A 20,479-nucleotide genomic window follows, 5' to 3' on the forward strand; every position below is an offset into this window, starting at 1 on the left:
GCACCTGCCAGGATCCCCCCACCCCCGGAGGCGCTGCGGTGAGAGACGGGGATGGGGCAGAGGCGTAACCACCGCCCCCAGTCCTGCCCCCGCGCTGCCGGGGGGGTTCTACTGCCTCGGGTGCATCGCTTCTTGGTTTGGTTGATTTTGGTTTGTTTTGGTTTCTTTTATTTTTAGTTTATTTTTATTTCTTTTATTTTTTTAATTTTTATTTAATTGATTTTTATTTATTTTTTTAATTTTTATTTTAATTTTCATTTTTATTTAATTGATTTTTATTTATTTTATTTTATTTTCATTTTTATTTAATTGATTTTTATTTATTTTATTTTATTTTATTTTCATTTTTATTTAATTGATTTTTATTTATTTTATTTTATTTTAATTTTTATTTAATTTATTTTTATTTATTTTATTTTTATTTTTATTTTATTGTATTTTTTATTTTTATTAAATTGATTTTTATTTATTTTAATTTATTTTTTGTTTTATTTTATTTTCATTTTTATTTGATTGATTTTTATTAGTTTTAATCTAATTTTAATTTTATTTTATTTTCCTTTTTATTTAATTGCTTTTTATTTGTTTTAATTTAAATTTATTTTTAATTTATTTTTACTCATTTTATTTTATTTTTATTTTCTTTATTTCATTTCATTTCATTTCATTTTTCACTTTTAAAAATTCCTTCACATTTATTTTATTTCAGTATATTTTTTTTATGTCTCCATTAGAATTTAATTTAACTTAATTCATCTTATTCTATTTTAATTTCTTTCAACTTGCTCATTTACATCCAAGTCCTTTATTGCACTAAATGCTTCTTTTCATTGTTATTTTACTTTGGTTTTTGGGGGGTTGATTTTTTTTAATTTATTTTATTTATGTTTTCTTCAATTCTGTTTCTGATTTTAATTTTTATTTCACTCTTTTCAATTTTATTTGTTAAATTATTTTTCTTCAGCTCTTTTATCTTGCTGCATTTTATCTTAGATTTTTTTTCATTTACTTTTAAGAACTTGTGATTTTTTTAATCTTTATTGTACTTTAACTTTTTCTACTATTTTTAATTTTACTTACTTTTCAGATTTTTTAATTATTTTTTTTAAATTTACTTCATTATACTTTATTTTTCAATTTTATTTTATTTAAAATATATTTTTATTTTCCTTTTATTTTACTTTTTATAACTATTTTTAATTTTATTTTTAATTTTATTTTACTTTTAGTATGTTTTAATTTTTATTTTATTTTTCAATTTCACTTTGAATGGATTTTTAATTTTATTTTTAAATTTTCTTTTACTTTTAACATATTTTTAATTGTATTTTAATTTTTTATTTTCCTTTTAATATATTTCTTATTTTACTTTTTATTTTACTTTTAATATCTTTTGCTTTTTATTTTATTTTTTATTCTATTTTACGTTTAATATTTTTAAATTTTTATTTTACTTTTAATATCTTTTACTTTTTTTATGTTATTTTACTTTAATATTTTTAAATTTTTATTTTAAAATTTTATTTTCCTTTTAATATTTTTATTTCCATTTTTATTTTATTTTACTTTCAATGTGTATTTTTATTTTTATTATTTATTTTATTTTACTTCTAATATCTTTTACTTTTTTTTACTTGAAATATTTTTAAAATTTTATTTTAAAAATTTATTTCCTTATAATATTTTTTAAAGTTTATTTCTTATTTTATTTTACTTTTAATATATATTTTTAATTTTATTATTTATTTTATTTTACTTTTAATGATTTTATTTTACTTTTAATATATTTTAATCTTTATTTTATTTATTTTTTTTTATTTTAATTTTGTTTATTTTACTTTTACTGTATTTTAATTTTTAGTTTATTTTAAAATTTTATTTTACTTTTAATGTTTTTATTTTACTTTTAATATATTTAATTTTTTTGTTTATTTTTTTTTTTTTATTTTTAATATATTTGAATTTTTATTTTATTTTAAAATTTTGTTTTACTTTTAATTTTTTTATTTTACTTTTAATATATTTTAATGTTTATTTTATTTTACAATTTTATTTTACTTTTATTAATTTTTAATATTTTATTTTATTTTATTTTTTATTATTTTTAATATTTTAATATTTAATTTTTATTTTACTTTCAATTTAATTTTTAAATTTTACTTTTATTTATTTCACTTTTAATATTTTTTCTTTTCATTTCCCTTTTACTTTGCTTTTAAAATCTTCTTTTATTTTACTTATTTCATTTTACTTATTTTACTGAAGACTTTTTTTCCATGCTGGATTTTTTTACTTGACTTTTTGATGTTCCTTTATGATTTGTTGTATGGACATTTAGAACTTTGAAGTGTCATCATTTTATTCATATTCCATTTTATTTTATTCATATTTCATTTTATTTATTTATTTTTCCTATTTTATTGTATTGCATTTTCTCAGGGGCCAGGAGGCTCAGTGCTGGAGGTGCTGAGTTCTGCCCCTCCCCACCTGAGCCACCCCAGGAGGGCAGCTGAGGCTGAGCAAAGCTCCTCATACCCCTGGGCAGGGACCTCTGGACTGCATAGCCCTGGGGCTAAGGGTTCCTGGGGTGGGGGCAGGGCTGGCATGGCATGGGCAGGGCACAATGATCCTGCGAGGGACAGGGCCTCATGATCTGGGATGCTCCTGCCCTCCCACCAGCCCGGGTCAAGAAGGTGCCAGGCTCTTTGCAGTGGTGCCCTGTGAGACACAAGGGGCAATGGACACAAACTGGATCCCAGCAGATTCCACCTCCACATGAGGGAAAACTTCCTTGGTGTGAGGGTTCTGGAGCCCTGGGGCAGGCTGCCCAGAGAGGTTGTGCAGTCTCCTTCTCTGGTGGCTTTCAAGACCCATCTGGATGTGCTCCTGGGTGCCCTGCCCTGGGTGCCCCTGCTCTGCCAGGGGCTTGGACTCTACGGTTTAGAATCATAGAACAGAACCAGGCAGGGTTGGGAGGGACCTTTCAAGGTCCCTTCCCACCCAACCTCTCCAGGATTCATCAACTTTTAACGAGTTCTGATGGTGTTTAAGACCTGGGCAGAGATCTGCTGAGGGATGGGTGGAGAATGGATCCAGATGGGGTCCTTGGCTCCATGATCTGCTGCAATCTGGAAGCCCCCAGCAGCACCAGGGCCAGGCACCGGCGTTACCACATCCATCCTGCTCTCCTGGCACCATGTCTGCTTGGGCAAGAGCTGCTGGGGCACTGCAGGGACCAGGGGAACGTGCTGGACCTGTTCTGCCAACCTCTGCTGGCCTCTGCAAACCCCAAACCCCGGCTGGGGGACGAGCAACATGAGCAGGAGGCTGCCTTCAGTTCGCCAGCTGCCCGTGGCACGCTGCCTCCTCCACCTCCTCCTCCTCCTCCCCATCATCTCCAGGGGCTTGGGAGGTCGGAGAGGAGCCTCGGGCAGCTCAGCAGCACCAGAATTGGGGTCACCCACGTTGGGGATGGTTCTGCTTTCCCAAGGCTCAGCTGGAATGTCTTTGTCTCATTAAATTGCACTCAGCAGCTCAGTAACTCTTCTGTGCTTCATTCCCTGAGCCTGGTCGCTGAGGGACAGCTCTGGGACCCGCTGCAGGGTCAGAGGTGGACACCCCAGGGCTGTCCCAGAGGTCAGATGCCACCAAGACCATGTGTCAGGACCAGGGCTCTCACACAGAGGGTGCCAGGGAAGGGCTCTGCAATGGGGCAGGGGGTCTGCAGGGACCCCTCATGGTCTGGATTTCCCCCTCCTCCCCCCCATGAACATCCCACCCATATGCCAGGGTGAAACCTGGGTGCTGTCAGAACATCCATGGTCACCCTGCCACCACCTTCCTGACCACGGCTGGGAAAGCTGTGCAAGCATCTTTCCTGGTGGGAAGCATCAAGGTTGATATCCCAGGTGGGGGATGCTGGGTAGAAGTGGACACCCCCACACAGGACACCTGGCATGGGCTAAACCTAGTGGCAGATGGGCACTAGGACAGGTCTCAGGCAGCCCATTGGGCCAGGCTTTGATCTCAAAGGTCCCACCAGCTCTCTCCTGCCTTGGGCTGGGGTGTGCCAGGTCAAGAACAAGCAATCATGACATTCAACAAGGCCAAGAGCAAGGTCCTGCACCTGGGTGGGTGCAGTCCCAAGCACAGCTCCAGGCTGGGTGGGGAATGGCTGAGAGCAGCCCTGAGGAACAGGACCTGGGGGGTCTGGGCTGATGAGAAGCTCAACCTGAGCCTGCAGTGTGAGTGCAGCCCAGACACAACCCTGTGCTGGGCTGCAGCAAGAGCAGTGTGGGCACAGGGCAAGGGAGGGGACTCTGCCCCTTGGCTCTGCTCTCCTCACACCCCACCTGTAGCCCTGGGGGCAGTTCTGCAGCCCCCAGCACAAGCAGGACATGGAAGTGTTGGAGCCAGCCCAGAGGAGGCCACCAGGATGCTGAGAGGGCTGCAGCAGCTCTGCTCTGAGCACAGGCTGAGAGAGTTGGGGCTGTGCAGCCTGCAGAGGAGAAGGCTTCCAGGAGAGCTTGGAGTGGCCTTGCAGGATCTGAAGGGGGCTGCAGGAGGGCTGGGGAGGGACTGTTGACAAGGGCTGGGAATGGCAGGAGGAAAAGGAGTGGGTTTGGAGTGGCAGAGAGGAGACTGAAAGTGGATGTTAGGAAGAAGTGAGGGTGGTGAGAGACTGGCACAGGTTGAGGGGACTGAGACCCTGGCACAGGTTTGCCAGGGAGGTTGTGGAGCACAGAAGCACCCAAGGTGATCAAAGATCACCTTGGGTGCTTCTGTGCTCCACAACCTCCCTGGAGGTGTTGAGAACCAGGCTGGATGAGGCCTTAAGCAACCTGCTCTAGTAGGAGCTGACCCTGCCCATGGCAGGGGGTTAGAACTGGATGATCCTTGAGGTCCCTTCCAGCCTAAACCATTCTATGAATCAGAGCAGCAGGCAGGGCTGGGCACCATGGGGTTGCCATGAGGGAGAGCTGAGGCTCTGCAGCCCCAGGAGAAGCAGGCACAAGGCTAAAGGCATCATCTCCTGGCCACAACGAGGGCTGCAGTGGTGGGATCAGGGCCATGAAAGCAGGGCATGAAATAAGAGCTGTGCCCTAGAAAAGACAGGGCTTGTGCCCCCCTTTCACAGGGAGTTGTATCATGAGAGGTTTGGGGTTACACTGATGCCAAGGACACCAACCACAGTGCAAAGAGGGAGCCCAGTGCTGGGTTTTGGGGTGCTGGTGGTCCTTGGTGCACGTTGGATGTGGTAGTCCTTGCACCAGCACTTCTAGGAGAACAAGGCTGGGGAGCATCCTGCTCACTCCTCACCTGAACCCCAGAGACTGAGATGCCTCCAGAGATGGCAGAGCAGCCAGAGTGCCTGTGGTGCCTTGACTGGAGGAATTCACCTCTCCTATCTCCTCTGGGGGTAGCCAGGCATGGCCCATCCTTGGGGTGATGATTGTTAGGACCACAGAATCAGGCAGGTTGGCAGAGAGCTCCAAGCTCATCCAGCCCAGCCTAGCACCCAGCCCTGCCCAACCAACCAGACCATGGCACGAAGTGCCCCAGCCAGGCTTGGCTGCAACACCTCCAGGGTCAGTGCCTCCACCACCTCCCTGGGCAGCCCATTTCAGTGCCAATCACTCTCTCTGACAACAACTTCCTAACAACATCCAGCCTCAACCTGCCCTGGCACAGCTTCAGCCTCTGGCCCCTTGTTCTGGTGCTGGCTGCCTGGCAGCAGAGCCCAACCCCACCTGGCTACAGCCTCCCTGCAGGCAGCTGCAGACAGCAATGAGCTCTGCCCTGAGCCTCCTCTGCTGCAGGCTGCACCCCCCCAGCTCCCTCAGCCTCTCCTCACAGGGCTGTGCTCCAGGCTCCTCCCCAGCCTTGCTGCCCTTCTCTCAACACCTTCCAGCACCTCAACATCTCTCTTGATTTGAGAAGCTCAGAACTGGACACATTTGAGCTCTTTTGACCTCAAAGAGCCTCCTGATTGCCTAGCTGGCACCTGGCCACATCCCCTGGGAGCTGAGGACACCCTGCCTCACCCAGGGACCCTTGCTGAGACACCTGCATCACAGCCTGGCTGCTCCTGATGCTTCTCCACCACTCACAGCCTCTGCCTCCTGCTTTAACTTTGCAGCTGCTGCTACCAGGTCCCTTCACCACTTCTCTGGTGTTCACCTGGTGCTACGTGAAGGCTTTTATCTGACAACCCAGATGACAGAGTGGCTGCTTACTTCCTGCTGGGACAGTCCTTACACCAAAACCAAACCAACCCCAGCCCCAGCAGTCTTTAAATGAGTCAAACAATTGACTTTGCTGCCAGCCCAGAGCTTGCTGGGTGTTAGGTTAATGCTGACTTCAGGCCAGTGCTGTGCCCCAGGGACCAGTGCTGGGCCCAGTCCTGTTCAATGTCTTTAGTGATGATCTGGAGCAGGGGATTGAGTCCAGCAGCAGTGAGTTTGCAGATGGCACCAAGCTAGGAGCAGCTGTGGAGCTGTTGGAGGGTAGCAGAGCCCTGCAGAGGGACCTGGCCAGGCTGCATGGGTGGGCAGAGGCCAAGGGATGAGATTGAACAAGGCCAAGGGCAGGTTCTGCACTTTGGCCACAACAACCCCAAGCAGCACTGCAGGCTGGGGACAGAGTGGCTGAGAGCAGCCAGGCAGAGAGAGAGATGGGGGTGCTGGCAGAGAGCAGCTGCAGAGGAGGCAGCAGTGCCCAGGTGGGCAGCAGAGCCAATGGCATCCTGGGCTGGCTCAGGAGCAGTGTGGGCAGCAGGACAAGGGAGGTTCTTGTGCCCCTGTGCTCAGCACTGTTCAGGCCACCCCTGCAGTGCTGTGTCCAGTTCTGGGCTCCTCCATTGCAGAGAGCTGTTGAGGTGCTGGAAGGTGCCCAGAGCAGGGCAGCAAGGCTGGGGAGGGGCCTGGAGCACAGCCCTGTGAGGAGAGGCTGAGGGAGCTGGGGGGGTGCAGCCTGCAGCAGAGGAGGCTCAGGGCAGAGCTCATTGCTGCCTGCAGCTGCCTGCAGGGAGGCTGTAGCCAGGTGGGGTTGGGCTCTGCTGCCAGGCAGCCAGCACCAGAACAAGGGGACACAGTCTCAAGTTGTGCCAGGGCAGGTTGAGGTTGGATGTGAGGAGGAAGTTGTTGGCAGAGTGATTGGCACTGGAATGGGCTGCCCAGGGAGGTGGTGGAGGCACCAACCCTGGAGGTGTTCAAGAAGAGCCTGGCTGAGGCACTTAGTGCCATGGTCTGGTTGATTGGATAGGGCTGGGGGATAGGTTGGACTGGCTGAGCTTGGAGCTCTCTTCCAACCTGCTTGATTCTGTGATTCTATGATTCAAGGTTAGCTTTGTTTCCTTAATTGTTACCTTTGTTTCCTTAATCAGCCTCACCTCACTGGATCAGAGAATCACAGAATGTCAGGAGCTGGAAGGGACCTCCAAAGCTCATCCATCCAACCCTCCCCCTGCCAGAGCAGGATCACCTATACCAGGTCACCAAGCCTCTCAGGTAGGACCTCACACTCCTCTGCTTTTATCCCCCCTGAATTTGTCATCCCACAGAAGAAAACACAACACAAATCCCATCCCTTGCTGTTAGAGCTGCCCAGGCAAGAGTTCCTCATCCACAGCCTCCAGCTCAGAATAAAGCCAAGAGGAGGAGGAGAAGGAGATCTTGGCACAGGAGGATTAAGCCCCAGAAGTTGTTTGGAAAGCTGAGCCCATCTCATCTACCTCCAAGGAGCTGGACCTGGAGGCCATTTCTTGAGGCTCCCCAAGGGCATCTCTCTTACCTCCTGGCTCCCTGAGACCTCACTGCCCTCTACAGCTCCCTGAGAGGAGGCTGCAGTGAGCTGGGCTTGGACTCTGCTCCCCAGGATCAGGTGATAGGAGAGGAAATGCCCTGAAATTGTGCCGGGGGAGGCTTAGGTTGGAGCTGAGGAACATTTTCTTTGCTGCAAGAGCAGTCAGAGATTGGCACAGGCTGCCCAGGGAGGTGGTGGAGTCCTCACCCCTGGAGGTCTTCCAGATAGGTGTGACCATGGCACTTGGGACCACCATGGTTTGGTGGCCCTGGTGGGGTTGTGTTGCAGGTTGGACTTGATCAGCTTGGGAAGGGCTTTTCCAACCCAAACCCTTCTGTGGTTCTCTAATGGAGGTTTTCTGATGACTCAAAGCCCTGCTCTGAAGTTGTGTGGCTGAAGTGAAGGTCAACCCAAGAGAATTTCTTGATGGATGGATCAAGATGTTAATTCCTTTGCCTCTGAGCTGCTGAGATTGGATTTCTATTTTCAGCACTGCTGAATTTCTGGGTGGCTGTGCTGAGGCCCAGGTCTGTCTCTGCTCTTCATTTAAATCCTCTTCAGTCCTCAAGAGCACCTTTCAACACACCAAAACCATGGAAAGCAGTGGAAAGAGAAGAATTTTGTGTCTTCTGCCTGGGAATCAGCTGGGAGAGTTGAGGCTGCTCAGCCTGGAGAAGAGAAAGCATCAGGAAGACCTCAGAGCAGCCTTGCAGTAGCTGAAAGGGGTTGCAGGAGAGCTGGGGAGGGACTTTTGATGAGGGCTGAGAGGGATAGGATGAGGATTTTGAGCTGGGTGAGGGGAGAGTGAGAGTGGAGATGAGGAAGAAATACTTTAGAGGGAGGGTGGTGAGAGCCTGGCACAGGTTTGCCAGGGAGGTTGTGGAGCACAGAAGCACCCAATGTGATCTTTGATCACATTGGGTGCTTCTGTGCTCCACAACCTCCCTGCAGTTGTTCAGGACCAGGCTGGATGAGTCCTTGAGCACCCCTGTGCTAGTGGGAGGTGTCCTTGCCCATAGCAGGGGGGGGGTTGGAACTGTGATATTTAAGGTCCCTTCCAGCCCAACCCATTTCATGGCTCTGTGAGTGATGAGATGTTCAATGGCTTTGAGCTGGGAGAGTGAGAGTGGAGATGAGGAAGAAATGGTTGAGAGTGAGGATGGGGAGAGACTGGCACAGGTTGAGGGTGGTGAGACCCTGGCACAGGCTGAGAGAGTTGGGGCTCTGCATCCTGGAGAGGAGAAGGCTTCCAGGGCACCTTGGAGTGGCCTTGCAGGATCTGAAGGGGGCTCCAGGAGGGACTAGTGAGAAGGTCTGGGAATGGCAGGAGGAGGAGGAATGGATTTGGAGTGGCAGAGGGGAGATTGAAAGTGGATGTTAGGAGGAGGAGTGAGGGTGGGGAGAGAGTGGCACAGATTGAGGGTGGTGAGACCCAGGCACAGGTTTGCCAGGGAGGTTGTGGAGCACAGAAGCACCCAATGTGATCTTTGATCACATTGGGTGCTTCTGTGCTCCACAGCCTCCCTGGAGGTGCTCAGGACCAGGCTGGATGAGGCTTTGAACAACCCATGGCAGGGGTGGGGAGTTGGAAGTGGATGAGCTTTGAGTTCCCTTCCAACCCATTCTGTGTAAACAGAGGATTAGAGGCAAAGCTCCTGGCTGGATCCCTGGGATGTGAACCTGCAGGAAGTGTGAGGAGTTTGGAAAACAGAGGAGGATAAACACAGTTCCCAACCAGCAGTATTTTGGCAGGGTCAGATGGCAGATGGCTCAGCAAGGGCTTGGTTATTAGGCAGGGGTGTTTGCTTATCAGCTGCAGCTTGGAGGCATTCGGTGCCTTCCCAAGGGACCTGCCAGCTGGGAGCCTGTGGAAGGAGGGAAACATGGGATAGTGGGAAAGCAGAGACCAGCAGGGGAGGAGAAAAGGGTTCCTCAGCCTCTCTCCTTGGTTCCACGGGGAAGGGAGAACAGACAGAACCTGGAACAGTTTTGTTTATGTGCTCCCAAGCAGCTTCCAGGGAAGGGAAGGGAAGGGAAGGGAAGGGAAGGGAAGGGAAGGGAAGGGAAGGGAAGGGAAGGGAAGGGAAGGGAAGGGAAGGGAAGGGAAGGGAAGGGAAGGGAAGGGAAGGGAAGGGAAGGGAAGGGAAGGGAAGGGAAGGGAAGGGAAGGGAAGGGAAGGGAAGGGAAGGGAAGGGAAGGGAAGGGAAGGGAAGGGAAGGGAAGGGAAGGGAAGGGAAGGGAAGGGAAGGGAAGGGAAGGGAAGGGAAGGGAAGGGAAGGGAAGGGAAGGGAAGGGAAGGGAAGGGAAGGGAAGGGAAGGGAAGGGAAGGGAAGGGAAGGGAAGGGAAGGGAAGGGAAGGGAAGGGAAGGGAAGGGAAGGGAAGGGAAGGGAAGGGAAGGGAAGGGAAGGGAAGGGAAGGGAAGGGAAGGGAAGGGAAGGGAAGGGAAGGGAAGGGAAGGGAAGGGAAGGGAAGGGAAGGGAAGGGAAGGGAAGGGAAGGGAAGGGAAGGGAAGGGAAGGGAAGGGAAGGGAAGGGAAGGGAAGGGAAGGGAAGGGAAGGGAAGGGAAGGGAAGGGAAGGGAAGGGAAGGGAAGGGAAGGGAAGGGAAGGGAAGGGAAGGGAAGGGAAGGGAAGGGAAGGGAAGGGAAGGGAAGGGAAGGGAAGGGAAGGGAAGGGAAGGGAAGGGAAGGGAAGGGAAGGAAGGGAAGGGAAGGGAAGGGAAGGGAAGGGAAGGGAAGGGAAGGGAAGGGAAGGGAAGGGAAGGGAAGGGAAGGGAAGGGAAGGGAAGGGAAGGGAAGGGAAGGGAAGGGAAGGGAAGGGAAGGGAAGGGAAGGGAAGGGAAGGGAAGGGAAGGGAAGGGAAGGGAAGGGAAGGGAAGGGAAGGGAAGGGAAGGGAAGGGAAGGGAAGGGAAGGGAAGGGAAGGGAAGGGAAGGGAAGGGAAGGGAAGGGAAGGGAAGGGAAGGGAGCTTTGGCTGTTAAGGAGCTATGGGCAAAGAGCTTCCCTGTGAGCCAGGACCTGCAGCATGCCAAGCAATGAGAACACCAAAGTGGCCTCCTTGTTAGGAGGTCCCCAAAGGGATATTTGGGCAGCTGGCCCCACCTCAGAGACCTCTAAGGAGATGGACCAAAGGGTCTGGACTCAGAAGAGTGAGGTCTGTGCACCAGCCTCCAAATTTCCTTCTCAGGCTGCCTCTGCATGGCCTGGGCAGAGCCTGTTACAGCCCCACCAAGAGAGCTCAGCCTCCTGGTTCCCGTGGTCAGATGCAGCCAGCAGCAGCCAGCAGCTGTGGGTGTCATTAACAGGAACTGGCTTCAATTCTCTGTGGCAAAAGCCAAGCCTGGGTGCTGATAAAGCCCTGCCAGCTGGAGAGTCACTGCCAGCACAGCAGGACAGGAAGGTGGCAGCAGCCCCACAGAAAGGCAGATAAGAGCCACCAAGTGCCCCAGGCAAGGGACACTCCACTTGTGCTGTCACCTCTGGAGCCAGCAGAGGCAAATCCTGATCTGGAACCCTCCTGCCTCGGTGGCCATCAGCTCCCTGCCGGGTTCAGCAGAGTCTCTAAGAGCAGGTTTGTCCTCAGCAGCCCAGCAGCAGCTCTGGTGCTTGGTGTTCCTTCTGTTTGTGCCCCAGAGCACTCCTGGGCAGAGCTCTCAGCTGCCAGTGGGAGGCTTTGGTTCTGCTTACCAGAAACAAGACTTCCCTCCTAGCCTCTGATGACCTCACCTAGCCTTGGGGGAGGAAGAGGAGGAGGGAGATGGTTGAAGCTGTGCCTCAGGTGTGTACTCTTTGTAGCTATGCCTACATCCTGGCTCTGGGCACAGGGCTGGACCACCCTGCACCTTCACAGCAGCTCTGGCACTGGAGAGCAGCTCCCAGCCCAGCTGCCCCAGGAGGGGAATTTTCACAGAACCACAGGAGGGTTGAGGCTGGAAGGAACCTCTGAAGGTCATCCAGTCCCTGCCAGGACTGCCCCGGGCTATGCTGAAGCAGTTTCTCAGTATCTCCAAGAAGGGAGCTGACAACCTCCCTGCACCACCTGTGCCAGGGCTCCAGCACCAGCCTAGATGGAGGCTCAGGTGGAACCTCCTAAGTTTCACATGGTGCCCACAGCCTCTGGTCCTGCCCCAGGCACCACTGAAGAAGCTCAGCTCCATCCTCTCTGCACCTTCCTCCAGCTATTGATGCACTTTGTGATCTGTCCTGAGCCTTCTCCTCCAGGCTAGGCAGCCCCAGCTCCCTCAGCCTGTCCTCACGGCTGAGCTGCTCCAGTCCCTCCATCTCCCCAGCGTCTCCATGTCTCTTTTACACTGGAGAACCTGCCACAGCCCTGCAGGTGTGGCCTCACCCAGGGAAGGAAGCATCAGCTCCCTCCACCTGCTGGCAGTCCAAGCCTAAGGCAGCCCAGGGCACCACTCACCTTCTCCTCATGGCCAGGCTGCTGGCCCCCAGGACCCCCAGTGCTGGGTGCCCCCTAGCAAGCCCCTGGCTTGCTGTTCCCCAGGGGCAGGGCTGGGCACTTCTCGGTGGAAGTTGGGCATTTCCAAAGCCCAGTTTTTGCCCAAGGCATCTCCTGAGGAGGAGGTTGGAGGTCACACAGCAACTGCTGTGATTTTCCAGCCCCATTTGTACCAGAGCTGGCCCAGAAGTGGAGAAACCAAAATCCCCAGGGCTCAGGAGATGCCAGCCCCCTTGATGACACAGGAAGGCCACCAAGGGCTGCTGCTATACCTGCCCCCACTTTATTCCTCTCTCTCCAGGGCTAGCATCTCTCCTAGAGGAGACAAAAGTGGGGGCCCAGGTTGCAGGGGGACAACCTGGATCCAGCTCCCAGGGAGTGAGCACAGCTTGGGCAGCTCTTTCCCAGTGATCCAGGGGAGTAAAAGTGAGCAGCAGAGGAGGTGCAGAGATCCTGGGTGCTTTATTGGCTGGGCAGGCAGGAGCCTGGTCCCTTGCTGGGGACAGCAGGTGTGGCTGCTCCCACACCAGCAGAGAGACATCACAGGACCCCAGAGTGGCCCAAAGGAGAGGAGGCCTTGGGGCTGGGGCTGGCCCTGCCTGGCTCTGGAGTGGTTTCCATCCACATCATTCCCTGCCCCTCTCACCAGCCACCTTTGGTGCTCCAGGACTAAGGTGGCACAACCACACTGACTCCCCTCTCTGCCTCTCCTGCAGCTGCACTGCTCCCACCTTCCTCCTCCTCTTGGCCTGGCAGCAGTGCTGAGAAGCTGGAACCTCTTCTGGGCAGACACCCAGAGGCTTGCTCCTCCTCTGGGTTGCAGCTCAGGTCTGTGGGCAAACAGACAGAGAGGATGGTGAGGAGCTGGCCAAGTCCAGCCTTCCTCCTCCACTGGAGGAGCAGGTGAGGCAGCCACGGGCCAGGTGCCACGGGATCAGCTCTGGATTCCACAGATCCCAGCCATGCAGAGCAGGATGCACCTGTTCAAAGGCTGCATCAGAGAGAGCCCCTCGGGGGGTAAGGATGGAGAGGACTTTGGGGCACTGAAGCTGGCCCGGAGCATAAGTGACACTGTGGGGACATGCCTGGGTGCTAGGTGGCACCAGGGCAGGCTGGAGCAAAGGTGGAGGAAGCTGCCCAGGAGCAGGAGTTGGGAGTGACAAAGCAAAGAGTCGGTGTGGTGCACTGGGGATGAGGCTGCAATGCCAGCACCTTCCTCCTCCTGAGCCTCTGGCGCCTTCCTCCCTGGGCTCTGGGACAGCAGGGTCAGCCTGTTGAGGGCCAGCAGAGCTTTGCCTGTTTTCTGGCAGAGAGAGAAGGAGCAGTGAGCCCCAGCAGAGCTATCTCCACCCCCACAGCCCCCCCCTCATTCCCCCAGGCACCTGCCACTTGCGGCGCGTCAGGAACTGCTTGATCCTCTCCTTCGACAGCATCTTGGCGCTGCTGGCCTGGGGGCGCTGCAGCCAGGGGTGCAGCAGGGCCCCTGCGCTGGAGAGGCGGCGGCTGGGGGCAGACAGAGTGCTCCAGCATCACACTCTCACCTTCTGGTGAGACCCCTACAGAACACCCTCTGGGTGCCCCAAAACCCAGCCCAATCCCCCCCCCCGGCCTCACCGGGGGTCCTTCTGCAGCAGTTGACTGATGAAGTCCTTGGCTTGCTGAGAGATCTCCGAGAAGGTCTCCTCCTCGAAGTCCCACCTGGCAGCTGTGATGTTGCTCAGTGTCTCCATGTCATTGTCCCCCTGAAATGGGGACTCCCCACTCAGCCTGGAGAGGCGACACAAGGACATCAGGAGCAGCTCAGCCCCCTCCAGCCCCACCTGCTCTTCCCAGGAGACCACTCACAGGATGTAGCAGATGACACCAACACTCCACATGTCCGTGGAGAGGTCCACGGGCTCAAAGGCAACGACTTCTGGAGCCATGAACTCAGGAGTGCCTTGCAGCACCTTCACAGGGATGTCTGGAGCTGCAGAGATGAGCAAGTGTCCAGCTGGGACCTCCCCAGGGCAGGGGTCCAGCTGCACACCAGCACTCATTGCATGTGTGAGCCCCTGGGTCCCAGGGAAGCTCCAGGATCCACCACAAATCCCTTAACTGCTCCTAGAGCACCTCTCAGTGCTGCTCACCCACAGCAACAGGGGTCCTGAGGGTCTCCACCTTGCAGGCAGGGCTAAGCAGGCTTCCCCAGACCACCCTGTGGTCACCAGGAGGGTGCTGATGTGGTGCCACAGGGCTGCCTGTCCTAGGGGCACAGGCAGGAGGATGCCAAGCTCCTTGCTGATACACTCAGCCAGATGAGGCCTCTGTGACAAGGACAATGTCTGCTGTGAGAAGAGACTGAGGGAGTTGGGGCTGTGCAGTCTGGAGAGGAGAAGGCTCCCAAGTGACCTTCTTGTGGCCTTTCAGGATCTGAAGGGGGCTACAAAAAACCTGGGGAGGGACTTTTCAGGTTATCAGGGAGTGAGAGGACTGTGGGGAATGGAACTAAGCTGGAAATGGGAAGATTCAGCCTGGATGTTAGGAAGAAGTTCTTCATCATGAGGGTACTGAGAGCCTGGCACAGGCTGCCCAGGGAGGTGGTGGAAGCCTCATCCCTGGAGGTGTTTAAGGCCAGGCTGGATGAGGCTCTGGCCAGCCTGATCCGGTGTGAGGTGTCCCTGGGCATGACAGGGGGGTTGGAACTGGCTGCTCCTTGTGGCCCCTTCCAACCCTGCCTGATTCCATCCCAGCCCCTAGCCCAGTGGCCCAGGACCCCTGCTCTGCTCACCCAGCTTCCTTGCCAAGCCAAAGTCGATGATCTTGAGCCAGTGGCTGCCGGGGCTGACGCAGACAATGTTCTCAGGCTTGAGGTCGAGGTGGACGATGGCCTGGCCGTGCATGAACTGCAGCCCCTCCAGGATCTGCCCCAGGTACTGGGCACTGCTGGGCTCTGTGTGCTCAAAGTCGTCGTCCACAATGCGCTCGAAGAGCTCCCCCCCGGCCACGCTGCAGGAGCGCAAGGTGCTGGAGTCCCTGCTGAGCTCTGCAGCTCCGAGGAGGAGAAGCCCTTCCAGGGAATCCAGACCTCTGCTCTGGCAGGATCTCACCACCCACACCTCCAGGGTCTGCAGGTTCTCCATCCACCCTGTGCCAGTACCCCACAGGGCAGGACCCCTTTCCACATGCCCCACTGGGGGAGGACAGGGTGCTGGAGAGGTTCACCAGCCCCGAGGAGAAGCCCCACTGAGGAGCCCACACTCAGCAGTCTGGGCACCACCCATGCCTCCACGTTCCCCACCCACCCAGTGCCCCACGCCAGCACACCACGGTGCAAGGCCTCTCCACATCTAGGCGGGGGGGACAAGATGCTGGAGACCACACTGAGGTTTACCCCCTCTGAAGAGAAGAAGCCCCACCAGGGAACTCAGACTCCACACTCTGGGAGCATCCCACTACCCTCCAGGGTCTGCAGGCTCCCCACCCACCCCCGTGCCAGTGCCCCACGGCGCAGGAACCCTCCACACCAACGCTCTCCCCGGCAGAACCCGGCGCTGTTCCCACCACCCCCAGACTCGGCTTGGCGCCCTGCACTCACTACTCCATCACCATCACCAGCTCCGCAGGGCCCTGGAAGGCAGCGAGGCACTGCACCAGGCGGGGGTGGTGCAGCAGGTTCATGAGCTCCACCTCAGCCCGAGCCGCCTGCTTCTCCTTGGCCGTCCGCGTCCGAAAGTACTTCCCAGCCCGCACTTTGCCGCTGCCTTTTTCCTGCAGCCTGTACACCTTCCCGAATTTCCCCCTGGGACACAGCGAGGATGAGCCATGGAGGAGCCCTCCCCACCACCGTGGGCAGCCGCAGACCATCCTCAAGCGGTGGGGACGTGGGAGCCTCACTTACTCTCCCAGTTTCTCCAGCTGTGTGTACACATCTGAGACCTTCTCCTGGCTGTTGATGACCACATGGCAGCACTCAAAGGTCTCCTCCTTGCCTCCTGGGAGGGATGGAGCAGAGTGGTCCACACATGGATCCTTCATGGCTTGGGGAACAGCTGCCTGCACCTCCCGTCCAGTGCTTATTTATGCGCTCTCCCCGCTCCATGCCAGTTCAACCACCCTCCCCGTGGGCACACAGGCACAGCAGCTGCTGCCACAGAAGCTTCTGGAGCAGCCAAGCACCCTGAAAAATCAGCGTTTGGGGCAAAATGAGCTTTCAGGATCCAAAATCTGTGTGAAACGAGGCCATCGAGCAGGATGGGATGGAGAACGGTGTCAGTCACACCAGTGCTAGGGACCCCCTGCACCTCCCCCCAGGACATCTCAAGAGGCCAGCCATACCTTCTGCCTGCGACATGGTGGTGCCACCAGCTCCCCACTGGCTGCCAGCACAGCTGGGACCAGTGCTGGATGCAGCCCCTAGGCTCTCAGCAGCCCTGTGCTGGGGGTGTTGTGGCAGGAGGTGCCTGTGTCCGGAGCCCCAGACCTTCACCCTGCCAGGAGAGACCACCAGCATGTCTCCACCTCCACCCACACTCCCCACCCCACCCAGGAGCTGACATCTTGATGGACCCAAAGAGACCCAGTGGGGGCCAACCCCCATTTTAAAGCGAGGTCCCTTCTCAGATGGGGACAGCCTCCCCCCAGCGGTGCTCCGGCTCAAAGCCGTCCCGCATCGGGCAGGAAATCCCCCGGAAAAGACACACTTCTAGGGCAAAGGACCCATTTCCTTAGGGCTGTCCCTCCCTCCTCCAGCCAAGCACAAGGTGGGAGAACAGGGAGGTGACAGCCAAGGCAGCAGCACCCAGACCCCGGCCCAAGAGCCACAGCACTCACCTGGCACCGTCTGATCCTCTCCTGTCCCAGACCACCGGCAGCAGGTCCCTGATTCTTCCCAGTCACTGCAGAGCCACCAAGGAGCTGGAAGGAAGAGCTGATGCTGGGGGGTCAGGGACCACTAGAACCACACGCATGGAGGTGTCTCAGGGCAGTCTGCAGACTCAGCCAGGAGCATCCCTGCTGCTCCAGCTCTGGGAACAGCCCCAGCCCTCCCCTCCCTTTCCTTCCCAGTGGAGAGTTTCCGGACTCGGGGGATAAACAACTACCGGCACCACCGCTGAGCCCTCCCCAGACTGTGCCCAGCACCACAGCCCCAACCCCTCAAGCCACCCCCCCCCCCCCCATCTAGCATCATGCAGGGTCAGAGGTCAGCAGCATGGAGTCTCGGCTGGAGAAACCCCAGGGAGGGAACCTGCAGAGACCTCATTACCTAGCAGAGAGCTCAGCCCTCCAGCACACATCCAGACCTCGCAGCCTCTCTGAGCTAAATCCACCAACAGCCCAGCCCCAGCACACCTCCACCTCCTTCCCCACCCATGGGTGGGTTCCTGCGGAGGGGCTGAGCACCCACACCTGCTCCTAGCTCCACCTGAAGCCAATATCCCACTGCAGCCATCACTCTATCCAAACCCATCCTGGGCTTCCTTGGGTGGGCTCAGCTCCAGCTCCAGTGAAGCCAGAGTGATGGTGGAGTTGTGAAACTCCTCGGGGCCTCCAAGCTAAGCCCTGGGGCTTGGAGCTGAGATGGGATTTTCTCCCCCAAGAGTGGCACTGTGCAGCCACCCTGGCACTCAGGGTGCTGCTGTGCCTCAGTTTCCTCAGCTTGCCGTGGGAATCAGGCTGTGATTTCCCCCCGGAGCTGCCTCCAGAAGCAGGGATCAAGCAGTGGCCCTTGGGGGGGGGGGGGTCCCAGGTCCCCCGAAGAAGCCCTGTGTCACAGCACCCCCCGACGGAGGGGACGTCACCCCCGGCTCACCTGCTGCCCGCAGCCGGCTCTGGCGGGTGCTGTGCGGCTCTGCCCGCGCCGGCCAACATGTCCCTGTCCCCGCTCCCACACGCTGGGCACAAAGTCCAGGGCCGACGGCAGCCTGCCGGGGATGGCTGTGCCCGGCGGCAGGGCGGCGGTAGGGCGGCCGCGGCCTCGCCGCTCGCCCGGCACCGTGACCTTGCCACCGGCGAGGCACAGCCGTGGGAGGGGGATGCTGCGGGACGGGGGAGCCGCGGCCGCGGGTGGTCCCCTCCAGCACCCCCCGGGTGAGGGCTGCGGCGGCTGCTCCCCGCACGGTGCTGCTGCCGCTGCGCTCCGCTCGACCCCGCGGCGGTATCGACTGCCGCGGCCGGGCGCGCCGGGACGGGAGTAGGACACGGCGGTGGCCTGGCTGGGGACAGGCGGTGGGATGATGATGATGATGATGATGATGATGATGATGATGATGATGATGATGATGATGATGATGATGGCCTCATCCTGCCTGCTTGCCTGCCTGGTGAGGGGCGATGGGGATCCGCCTGATGTCTGCCACCGCTGCCCACACCTCCTGACCTCGCTTGGCTCCGAGCCCATCCCCAGGGTAGGATGAGGCCATGTGGGTGGTGCTGGGCTGCTCCCAGCAGAGGGAGAAGCAGGATATGGCCCAGGCGTGCGAGGGATCCCCACAACCACTTGATGTCAGTGTTGGTCTGGTGCTGAGCCTGGCGAAGGGCAGTAAAAATGAGCTGAAAAAGGGCAGGAGAGGAAGAAAGATTTGGGGTCTGGGGGATGCCAGGAGGGGTGGCAGCAGCCACCATCCCCACGTGGACATGCTGGGATCCAGCACTTGGCTGGAAGGTGAATCTCTCAGGAACTGCTTGGGAAGCATGGATGGAGAGTTGCACCCCTAGGACATCAGCCCAGAGTCCCTGCAGATGCCATGGGGCACCTGGGTGACCCCACACAGTGCTGGGCCACCAGTCGGGGCACTATCCAGTCTCAGTCATCCTGCAGCTCCTCCCCTGGGTCTGGAGGCATCAGCAGAAGAAATCACAATGCTGTTTCCTTTCTGTGGCCACCAAAAGACACAGGTGTCTCATTGCTCCTGGCATCTGATGGGGATAATGAGTGACCCAGGGCCAAGATCATGTCTGGAATAACACATCCAAACCCAGCTCCATCCTTCCATCCCTCAGCATCAGAAGTTATCCTGCTCCTGCCTTTAATCCCTACAGAAGCAGAGCCTCCCTCAAGCCCACATAGAAAGACAGAATGGGTTGGGTTGGAAGGGAACTCAAAGCTCAGCCAGTTCCAACTCCTCTGCCATGGGCAGGGACACCTCCCACCAGCCCAGGATGCTCAAAGCCTCATCCAGCCTGGTCCTGAACACCTCCAGGGAGGTTGTGGAGCAGAGAATGGTTGCTCAAAGACTCATCCAGCCTGGTCCTGAGCACCTCCAGGGAGGTTGTGGAGCACAGAAGCACCCAATGTGATCTTTGATCACATTGGGTGCTTCTGTGCTCCACAACCTCCCTGGCAAACCTGTGCCAGGGTCTCAGCACCCTCAACCTGTGCCAGCCTCTCCCCACCCTCCCTCTCAACAATTTCTTCCACATCTCCACTCTCAGTCTCCTCTCTCCCAGCTCAAAGCCTCCAACCAGGAGGCATCCACAGCCTCCTCAGGCAACCTATTCCAGTGTCAGGAAGGATAATGCTTGGTTTTCAAGCTCTAAATCAGGTTTCTCCTCAACCTCATCTTCTGGAGCATCCCCAAGAGCTGAAGATCAGCATGGGCAAAAGCCAGAAGGATTTTAGGGAGCTTTAGGGGAAGGTCTAGGCCAAGCTGGATGAGGCTTGGAGCAACCTGGGCTACTGGAAGGTGTCCCAGCCCATGGCAGGGGGGTTGGAATTGGGTGGTCTTTAATGTCCTTTCTAACTCAAGCCATTCTCTGCATCTTGTGAAGGCAGTAGGAGATGCCACCTCCTCATGCCATGCTGGCAGTGCCCTCAACTCATCCCAGCCAGAGCTGCCCCCAAAGTCAATCCCAAAGGGAATTGAAGGGCTGGAAGCTCACAGCACCCCACACATTTGTCCCCCACAGCACACTGCTGGCTAAGCTGTCAGCCCATGGCTTGGATGGCAACACTCTGTGCTGGGTCAGGAACTGGCTGGAGGGCTGAGCCCAGAGAGTGGTGGTGAATGGTGCCACATCCAGCTGGCAGCTGTCACTAGTGGTGTCCCTCAGGGATCAGTGCTGGGCCCCATCCTCTTTAACATCTTCATAGACGATCTGGATGAGGGCATGGAGTCAGGCATCAGCAAGTGTGCAGAGGACACCAAGCTGGGGGCAGATGTGGCTGGGTTGGAGGGCAGAAGGGCTCTGCAGCAGGACCTTGACCACCTGGACAGATGGGCAGAGTCCAAGGGGATGGA

At 54.1% G+C, this 20,479-nt stretch overlaps 1 protein-coding gene across 4 annotated transcripts; it reads right to left on the reverse strand.

Moving 5' to 3' along the window:
• Window positions 1-12,703: 12,703 nt before the first annotated feature.
• LOC135191673 (myosin light chain kinase, smooth muscle-like) lies at window positions 12,704-17,580 on the reverse strand. Of its 4 annotated transcripts, none has more exons than XM_064174192.1 (10): window positions 17,073-17,215; window positions 16,578-16,729; window positions 16,141-16,234; window positions 15,838-16,041; window positions 15,031-15,248; window positions 14,106-14,229; window positions 13,875-14,027; window positions 13,643-13,763; window positions 13,473-13,563; window positions 12,704-13,090 (listed from the first exon to the last, which is right to left on the reverse strand). In XM_064174192.1, the coding sequence occupies exons 2-10, from the start codon at window positions 16,591-16,593 to the stop codon at window positions 12,930-12,932; spliced, it is 1,182 nt and encodes a 393-aa protein (XP_064030262.1). In that variant the 5' UTR covers window positions 16,594-16,729; window positions 17,073-17,215; the 3' UTR covers window positions 12,704-12,929. The 4 variants fall into 4 exon arrangements, with proteins under 4 accessions (XP_064030262.1, XP_064030261.1, XP_064030260.1 ...); XM_064174191.1 differs by lacking the exon at window positions 12,704-13,090 and adding an exon at window positions 17,506-17,580 and having other exon boundaries at window positions 13,112-13,563; window positions 17,073-17,156; XM_064174190.1 differs by lacking the exon at window positions 12,704-13,090 and having other exon boundaries at window positions 13,112-13,563; window positions 17,073-17,239.
• Window positions 17,581-20,479: the final 2,899 nt, after the last annotated feature.

Source organism: Pogoniulus pusillus, chromosome 40 (assembly GCF_015220805.1).
Source record: "Pogoniulus pusillus isolate bPogPus1 chromosome 40, bPogPus1.pri, whole genome shotgun sequence".
Lineage (NCBI taxonomy): Eukaryota > Metazoa > Chordata > Aves > Piciformes > Lybiidae > Pogoniulus > Pogoniulus pusillus.

What these genes read in the sequence shown, in the direction of transcription:
- LOC135191673 (XM_064174191.1), bottom strand. An exon ending in GGTGTCATCTGCTACATCCT is followed by an intron (nt 14,028 to 14,105) that starts GTGAGTGGTCTC and finishes TCGCCTCTCCAG; the next exon opens with GCTGAGTGGGGAGTCCCCAT. An exon ending in TGACGCGCCGCAAGTGGCAG is followed by an intron (nt 13,564 to 13,642) that starts GTGCCTGGGGGA and finishes TCTCTCTGCCAG; the next exon opens with AAAACAGGCAAAGCTCTGCT.